The following is a 9923-nucleotide window of genomic DNA, read 5'->3' on the forward strand; positions in this document are numbered from 1 at the left end:
TCACCGATTGATACCAGTCGATCTATATCTTGATCGACTGACCGGTTTCTTACCAGGATAAATAAAGTTATTATTACTATTATTATTATCATTAAGTATATCAAGGATTCTTTTATAGTGTAGAGCTTTGTAACACAATTATTTTCATTTGCATAAAGGAGTGTCGCTTGAAGGAACTTACAGTTAATTGGCCGGATCGAAGTAATATTGCCAAAAAGGAAGTTGTTTGAGTGTTTTTTTCCAGGTAATTATTATTTACCTTGAAGCTTTAGCTTCTCTAGGGAAAGTGCATGAAGTGTTAATCTCTTTTGGTTTGGCCTCGAATCTAACTTCTTCCTGTTTTGAAAGAAAATGAGAGTATTAAAATCTGATGGCAGGCAAAAAAGTAATCTTGGGAATATGAAATCATGACACCTTTTCCAAAGATTCAGTAATATTTATGTTTGTACATATGTTTTTACATATGATTCTGATATGTTAAGGAAAAATAATAATGCTCAGGTTGAGAAACTCGATATTTGAAAATCCTCAGCATCTAATCGTCAAACAAACTAACTCAATTATTTTTTACCCTATATTCTCCCGCAAAATCAGTTAACTCTTTGGGGATGATTCTGAGTAAGAAACGTGCTGCTCATCTTAAAGAAAATTTCTTTTATGCAGGGAATATTTAGCCTTGAGAGCTAGTTGCTGGATAAAGATTTTATTTCACACCATAAAAACTGAATGCCTTACACAGAACTATATTTCAGACAATATTTCACTGGCTGATCCTAAGGCATTTAGTTCCCATTTGCAGTAACGGTAAGGTCTTTTCACCTGCAGAAGACACATAACAATAAATAACAAGATTGATGGATTTTTTCAATTTATTTCGAGTGCCGATTTCAAAATTGGCACCCGGAAAATTCTGTAATACCAGTGGAAGTAATATGTATACATAGCCCTACATTGATCTTGCAGCTTCAAGCATAAGCTTTCGAAAGGCACAAGATGAACTTAAAAGGAAGAAGTACCTTCGCTTTCATAACAACAGTTGTGTTGATCTGGAAAGTTGACTCGGAAGGACTGGAAACTGCATCACTACCAAGGCTATCAGTTCTTTTCCATCCTCCGCTGACCATTTCCGTTCGAAACCAAAACGAAAGGGGAATTTTAAGTGACTTCTTCATCCACATTATTCGCAAATGCTTTATTCCAGAGCGCCCAACAACCGCTGAATCCATTGATATCACGATGTTTAACTCTACAGCGGATTTTATAGAAAATATGAAGGAGAATAACTCGGATATTGCATTTCCAATCACGCGTCCTTTAAAGATGTTTTTGACTGGTGAAAACTACAACGGGTCACGTTTAATGTTTAAGGAGCTCATTAAAACTTCAGGGTATTCTCTGATCATGAACGTGAAAAATTTCAACAGAAAAGCCAATTCAATCATCTTCAACACACTGGGTGAGACGATCTGGCCTATTGTCATCCTCACACTTCTTATAGCTGGCATCTCAGGAATATGTGTATGGGCTTTGGTAAGGTTACTAATAATATTTATTACACGACTCGGGCAGTCAGAGGGCCAATAACTAAAATCAACCAATCAAAATGCTCTATTGCCGGTCAATATTCTCTCAGTATTGGACCGGGCACTGTCCCGAATGGTCCCGAATGGTCCCGAATGGTCCCGAATGGTCCCGAATGGTCCCGAATGGTCCCGAATGATACCGCACTTGTGTCCCTTTGAACTTCAGTCGTATAGAAATCTCTTATTAACCAAGCTTGCTCGGGACCGTATTGGAAGAATATCAGCCCTCGGTCTTTTTTGTACGGACCTCGCTGCGCTCCGTCCATACTGTCCATACTAACTATGATGGCAGACAGTAAAGAGAATTATTAATGAGATCTTGTATTTTTCACGAACGCTACTCAGGAATCTCTCCACAGGCATTCGAGTGCACGTTAGATAATAGTTGAACTGAGTCCAATTATATAATCTCTTTCACCTACTGGACTCAAAAGATGATGGTTTCATTTAACTTCCCGTCCTTTTCTGGAGGACATACACTCAACTAGTCTCTCTCGCAGCCGTTTTTAGTCTCGTTACGCAACGCTCCTCCCCACAAACGGCTGCTCACATTCGAACAACATTCCTTTCCGCTACTTCAACCTATCACCATTTGTGGGGAGGAGCGTTGCGTGACGAGACTAAAAACGGCTGCGAGGGAGACTAACACTCGACACTAATCATTCTAAGCAACATATGGCAATCTGCGGTCTTTCCTTACACTTAGGTAGCACGGAAAGCCGTAAAAATCTTGAACAAAAGCTCATCTTTCAAACCGGCAGTCTAAATCCCACAGGGATCAACGAACGCTTTTCATTCCACTAATTTATTCTTGTTTTTCTCGTTGCCATGTTCCCACCAATAACGTAGCTCCATTTTCCACCTTTAAAAGCACGCATAACCCACAATTCCTCTATTCGCTCCGACGAAGGGCTAACGCTCGAAACGTCAGCTTTTGTAATCGTTACGGTGGCCAATTTACCATTTCAACTTTGTTGATATATCCAAATTATAACACTCGACAAACCGACAGAGCTGAATAACGTACACGCATGCGCTAGATTTTGCCGCGGAAACACGGATTTTGAGTCGTTCGCATGAATGATTTCCTACTCTGTTGCTTCGAGGTGTCGTTTTCCTTGCCGCTTTTCTTTTACAGAACAACCTCCAAAAACTTGGTACACCCCCTAAAAATTTTCAAAAATTAATTTTCTCCTTAAAATCTCTGGAAATAGGAAAATGCCTTCGACGAAAACAGAGTCCTTGGTTTTAAAAGTCAGCCCTTATTATTTTCCGCTAATTTCGCTTAATTTTAGACCTAGGACACTTGAGCCCGCGTTGTTGACCGCAACCCACTGACGTAGCATTACATTATTCAGCTGATTCAGCTCTGTCCAAAGTCCAACGGACCGAACGGACCTGCTCTAATTTCCCTGCGCTTTTTTCTGGGCAGCAGTACTACCCTTTCTAATGTGCGCTGATATGTGCGCAGTGTGACCTGATTTGGCGCCAATTTTCGTGTTGTTCGCGTTCGCGGAATATTTACATTGAGGTTATCGTTAGATTTTTTGAGTTCTACGAGAACGTTGAGAACCAGCGAAACAAACATGTGGAACGACACAAGTAAGTACTTTCCTTCTGGCCTACTGTATTAGCTTTCTTTTTCACTATTCTAGCCAGTCTAGCTAGCCAGTTAAAAGTGAAATACCGTTTTGACTCCAAATTGAATTTTAACTTCAAATGCACAGGTTTGTCTCCAACTTTTGTTTTACACGTACACGTTTGCGACAATACCTATCTTTCGTTATTTGAATTATGTTGTCTTTAGCCTCACCATGTTGCAAAGCGAGCGAGTCAAACAGCTCTTCATTCGACTAGTTCTGTAAATGTTCAATTATGTTTTCTAAATTGTTTGAAAAATTGTGCAGAGATTTATTTCGGGCTCAATTCATGCCTAGCGACACGTTTTGTTGGGAGATTGGGCTTTGCACTGTCTCACTTTAATTGTAAATGAGGTTTTAGGCATTATGAGTTGCAAGGAATATGTAGTCGAACACCAGTTTGTAATGTCTCCATGTGTTTCAGTGTCACGGTTGAGACCTGGAGCGTTGTTTAGCAACTTATGTCGTGTAATTCGTATTATATTGAAAGCATTGGGGTTAAGGGAACTGTTTTCCCAATGGGGAACAGGGCAAGATTTCCATATAACCCCATACATGAATTATGGATAGAATGTTGCAAAGAAACCTTTATATTTAGTCTTTATGAAATGGAATGCATTATTAATGTATGGGGTTATATGGATATCTTTCCGGGGAACAGTCGTATCCTGGCTTGTCTGGAATGCATGCTTTCCGGAATGATTATTTATTTTCTTTCTTTTGTTGAGAAACAACATAGTATTCTGACAAAATCACTGAAAAACTCATTAACATTCTAGGCAATATGACATTCTGAATCCAGTGAATCACTCATGAAAAAGTGAATCATGCCAACCATTTTTCTTTTTTGATTTCTCTCAGATCAGTTTGATGGTGGATATCAGGTACTTAATGCTGTCCAAAGGCTAAAATGATTCTGATAAAAATGTAATGTGTAGTTCAGTAGAATCCACACAACTGAAAACTTTTGGTTTCTCCAACCCCTCAATAATCTGTATTAATTATGTCATTTATAGCCAAGTGTTCCTTAAAGATTAGAAAACAGAAAATTCTTCACCCTCTTTGCTGAATTCTTGGGCAAAATTTTAATATGATTATGGCCTGAGCTACCATACTGTATTTTCAGACTGGGAGAGTTGCCTTACACATTATTTCTGTCAGTGCTTTTGCAAATGAAACTTTGGTTGCGGTGATGTTATTTTGTTTACTTTCTGCATTTTATCAGTTTGTCTCACTGGCAAGCTCTTTGTTTATATTAGTCAATGGATAGCTTTAATAGTGGTGGTGGTTTTGGAGGTGGAGGCTACATGCAAGATGCAGGGGGATTTGGTTCCCCAATGACAGATTCTCAGGAGAAAAAAGTAAGACATTCAAATTGTGTGCTTAATTATTTGTTAAAACTTGAAAAACAGACTTAAATAATTTTTTTTAATGGCTTGTTTTTCAGCGCTCTCCAATGAGAGCCCAGTCCATCCTTCCCTGCTCTATCAAGCAGCTCCACAGTGCGACTTATAACCAAACAGAAGACACTTTCAAAATAGGGAATACTGAGTTGAACCAGGTGTGTACCATAGTTGGTCATGGATATTTAACTCTTTCACTACCACCAGTGATCAACACCTACATTATCAATACAAATTCAAGCAGACAATACTTGAGTGGAAAATAAAGAAAATATCAATAAGGGGATTAGTAGTTGATCCAGTGTCAAATTATCCAAACTTAAATCACAATAATCGTACAACAGACAACATGGAGAACTACAGTTGTACTAATGGGTGAAAGAGATAACACCTTGTGAACAGAGATCCTTGGAACCCTGCTTGCAATAAACAGCAAACCTCTCTACATTCTTTATCCTTTCACATCAATTGATTAATTATAAGATCCATTATTTGTAATGATACCCACTTACCTCTATCAGGGCTTGACACGTATTGGTAGCCAACTAGCCACAGACTAGAAGAAATTCAGTTTTGGCTAGTGGTTTTTGGTTTCCAGAAGCCAGTTTGGCGAGTAAAGAAATTGAAATTGTTGTAACATCTAAGTTGTCACCAGCCACTTAGCTAGTAAGTTGAATAGTTAGTGTCAAGCCCTGCTTTGTAACTGCAACCTGTAGTTTACACCCTTTATTTTAAATGCTCTTTTAGGTTTCAGTTGTTGGTGTCATTCGGGATGCTCAAGAGTCAGCAACAAATATTATGTATACAATTAATGATATGACTGGAGAGGATATCATTGTGAGAAGATGGCTGGAAAACGAGGTTTGATTTTTACTTCTTCATGTGAAGTAGTATTGTGGTTAGTTAAAGGTTAACCTACTCTAGCTCTGTCCACTTGAGCAGTCTTACTGGACTTATAAAGTAATCAACCAATTTAATGCAAATGTTGTGTTTAGTTATGCTTCTAAAATTTTAAATTTCACAATTCCTTTTTTTATTTTACACCAGAACGATAGTTTCATTTTGTTGTATTTGTAACGTGTTCGCTAAGACAGACAATGAAGCACCAGAGTCTCTAAACGCAACATTTAATCTTGTAAGCCAAGTGCACATCGAGTGAAGAGATGAATACATCCGGGAACTCTGATGTAAGCTAAACTGTATGAATTAACTTAACATACATAAATTAACATTGTTACAGTATTTTTAATTAGTTCATAAAACTGTCTTCAATACTTTGCTTATTCAACAAACCTATTAAGTTATGTTGTTGAATCAGTAGTAATATAACCAACTGCATTAACCCTCTGTAGAAACTGTCCCCTTTTTGTGTTCTTGATACTTTCACCTTATTTAATCTATCGTTTTGTCAATTAATTTATCAATCAATAAAGCCATTCAAGCTGTGAATTGATTAGTGAAACAGTGCAGTTTAATTTTGCTTCTTTTGCAGATTTCCTTGTTTTAAACTGTATGAGTATTTTTAATTCAGCTTAAATCATCAAACTGTTGTTTAATAAATTAATTCTAGGAAAGTGATGCAGAGAAAGACAAACGATCATCCTGCAGGTATGGTAAACTTTTTAAAATATAATGAGTATACAGATACAAGAACAGAAGCATTGTGTGAAATAGATAATTGTATTTCAAGGGAAATGGTTCAGCTTGCAGAGTATATAACAAGTCTCAGAGGAGGCAGTAAAAAGTTACCAGTCTCAATAATGTAAAACAAGTACTGAAAACCAAAACACAAGTTTTTTGCAGAAGTAAAGTGACTCAAAAAGATAGAAATATATAACCTATATGTTCATTCCTTTTCTAGGGAAAACACTTATGTTAGAGTAATTGGTCACCTCAAGTCATTCAGGGAGAACAGTCGCAGTTTAATAGCCTACAGCCTAAATCCTGTCACAGACTTTAATGAAATTACTTATCATATGATTGAGGTTATTCATTCTCACTTGGCATTAAGCAAGGTAATGTGATACCGTACACGTCCTGTTTTGATAAGTTTGTTGTGAAAAAGAATTCCAGTGGTGCAGCTCACTGCTTTCTGTCTTGAGAGATATACATATAATGGCCCGTCTACGAAGGGTTGTTTGGCTAATTTGTCTCAATATTGTAACTATCTCCTTAGCCAATTAGCTACACATTTTCTTTGATATGGTAATCAGTTGAGTTCCTAGGAGAGAAATGTATGTTAAACCTAGAAGCATACTTTCAAAAAAATATGTGCAAGTTATGGAAGGTTTTTCAATTGAAGGAGAACTGTTGAAAGGGAAAAGAGGGACAGAGGCTCAACATGAGTGCAGCTTGACAGTCTGGCAACCAACAGAAATCAATAACATTATCTGGTCAAGGCCTTTTGTGCATAGCTGCACAAATAGGAATGACCAACTAACCTTTTTTTCCATCAATCATTTACAATCTTTGATGTTTATGATTCTGCTTTGTTCAGTGATATTCTCTTTACTTATAGCAATCTGAAATGACTAGCATGACAACTCCTATGAAACACTCAACTCCTGGGCGAGGCTTTCAAGGTCAGATGACAACACCAGGCAAGATGAACCAAGGATTTGGAGGAAACGTGGGAGGAACAATTGCTGGGCTCAGTGGTATTCAAAACGAGGTTTGAGTCAAAAATTATGTTTTGTTATGTTTTACCACTTAGTACCATGGGAGGCATAGTGTCCAAGTGGTTATTGCACTGTACTCTGGGTAGAAAGGTGTGGATTTGAGACCTGGCTAGGGTGGTGCATTATTTTCTTGGGCAAAACACCTTGGGCAAAACACTTTGGGCAAAACACCTTGGGCAAAACACCTTGGGCAGGTTATTTAGACAAGGTCCAACCCAAACTGTGATTTTACGCAAACAGTGGGGCTTACATATAATCTATAAGAGGGTTATTTTCATGAAATAAATGTCCTTCTTCTTCTAAATTTTGGCCCTCTTAACACTATTTGCAAAAATAAAAGTTTGTGTAAAAGATTTAGCTAGATTCAAGATATATAGTTAAGAACTTGGTTTTGTTAAACAAGAGCTAAACTTTGTTTAAATAAGCAGCCCCTTGTGTTCACAGTGCCTCTCTCCACACAATAGTGTAATTGTGTACTGGCAAATTATCAGGGAAGCCCAGTGCAATGCTGCTCCAGTTCCAAAATGGAGGGGTTTTCACTTTGAGTACTACACTGAGTACTACTAATGTGTCGTCAAGTGTTACTTTTGGGAAGGGGGAGTTTCTTTTTTTTCTAATTAATTTGTGATTTTGTACTTATTTTGGGGTTTGTAGAAATATGAGTTTTGTGCTTCAGATTCACAGTATGATTACATCGTGCCAACATGAGGAAGGCATGTCCTTAACTGAAATTAAACAAAAAGTGAGACTATCAGAACAACAAATCAGGTGAGGTTGGCCTTCACAATATGTGGCTAAGCATCGTCTTGGCCAAGAATCAAAAATGTTTTATTTATGTTGGAAACAGTGAGAATGCTGACAGAAAATTTTGCAAGAAAATTCATGATTAAATCTAAATTCTTTGTCAAAACTATGGATGGGACAAAACAACAAAAGACTTAAACAATGTATTATTCCTTTATGCCAAACATCAGTATGCATACTCTCTGACAAGGAATATTTGTTTAACAAGCAAGAGCTTCTTCAGTTTTTTGATAATTCCTTAATTGCCATGACCTAAACAACTTGTTTGATTCAGGGGTGATATTGTAGGGAGAAATTAGATGCTAGTCACTTTAGGGGTTAAATCTGAATTGTTAGTCAAAACTCTGGATGGCACAAAACATTCAGAGACTTACACAGTGCCTTAATGAAGCTCCTTTTGTCTTTTTCTTTTTAGGACCACTTTAGAGTGGCTCAGCAATGAAGGTCACATCTATTCCACCATTGATGATGATCATTTCAAATCTACAGACAGCTATTGACAAGATTTAGTGTACAGTTTCTCATCCTTAAGGTCACACTTTTCCCTCTCTGCTCCAAAACATGCAGATCTTAATATCATGACAGACCACAGTCAGATGCAAAATTCCAAGCATTTACCTCATAGCTCAAACAGCTGAGGTGCATAAATGTTATGCTGTCATACTGTGGTGAAAAGAAATATGTGCTGAGCACGTGTGATGCAAATCCATACTTGACTTCTTGAAAAGAAAACATGATGCCTGGTAGACACTCTAGTTAGTTGTGTTTTTGTTATCCATGTTGTGGGGCTTTAGTTGTTGTGTTTGTTTGTGCATTGTCTGCATTCTTTTGTTTTTTCGTTGGGCTATACTTAATTCACTAAAGTATTAGTGCATTAATTGGGTTGTCCTCAGTAGCTACATGTAAATGAATTTAATCACTAGCTGTCAATTTTAACAGTTTTATCCCAGAGATAATAAATTATGTTTTGTTGGTACCCTTTGATAGTGCCAGTGCAAACTTAACCTTTTTCAACAGGTTGTTAGCAGTCTCGTGATTATGGTTTTTTTTTTGTCCTTGTAACCACAGTCTCGATTGGGTCACTTAGGTGCACATTCAATGGATTTTTTTCAACTTATTTGGGGTAAAGATGCCCTTAAAGATAGGTTGAGCTAAATAAGTACTGAAAATCTAAATAAATTTTTCTACCGTCACTGTTTGCCCAACCTTTTGTGCAAGACAATTAAACGTAACATTAAGAATTAGATACTCTTGTGCCCTAAGGTATTCAGCATCTATATCCAAGTTTGAAACCTTACTAATATTGCCTACACTCTAGCGAGGGTCCTAAGAGGTCGCCAACTCGAAACGTATATAGTGAAATCAGCTATTTTCCTTGTCTGATAAGCTCGGCCCAATATTTAACCATACTTACTCAAACCTGAGAACGGAAAATTTTTTACCACTACTTCCGAGAAATGATCTGTCTTGTTACGTTCCTATTTCAATTTTGGTAGACACCTCTTTTTTAGTCACTTTTTTGGCAAGTACTTGCTTGTGTTTCTTAATCATCTTTTCTTCGAGATAATGTTTCGTGAATACTATTTTGCTTTCTTATTTCTCAGTGATAGAGAGATCTCGAATGGATTAGAGTTAGACTCTCTTTTCGCTGATTGATAGGCACCATGTTCAATCAAAATATCTGATTTCTACCAATGGTAGTGTGGAAAGAAAGAAATACAGGTTAAGCCTATTGTTCTACATTTTTCCCTTGTACAGTTTTTGTAATTGGCTTGATGGGTAATGCTGCTAAGTTAAGTGGGCTGCGATGGAGGA

The 9923-nt window shown here is 37.3% G+C and overlaps 1 protein-coding gene across 1 annotated transcript; it reads left to right on the forward strand.

Moving 5' to 3' along the window:
* Positions 1–2224: 2224 nt before the first annotated feature.
* Positions 2225–9301, forward strand: LOC111336300 (replication protein A 32 kDa subunit-B). Its single transcript, XM_022942371.2, has 10 exons — positions 2225–3185; positions 4085–4107; positions 4483–4584; positions 4671–4784; positions 5374–5487; positions 6197–6234; positions 6488–6641; positions 7145–7297; positions 7981–8072; positions 8524–9301. Exons 1-10 carry the CDS (start codon positions 3170–3172, stop codon positions 8606–8608), a joined length of 891 nt encoding a protein of 296 aa, XP_022798106.2. The 5' UTR covers positions 2225–3169; the 3' UTR covers positions 8609–9301.
* The last annotated feature ends 622 nt before the right edge of the window (positions 9302–9923 follow it).

The sequence above is a fragment of the Stylophora pistillata genome, chromosome 13 (assembly GCF_964205215.1).
Source record: "Stylophora pistillata chromosome 13, jaStyPist1.2, whole genome shotgun sequence".
NCBI classification, from domain to species: Eukaryota; Metazoa; Cnidaria; class Anthozoa; order Scleractinia; family Pocilloporidae; genus Stylophora; species Stylophora pistillata.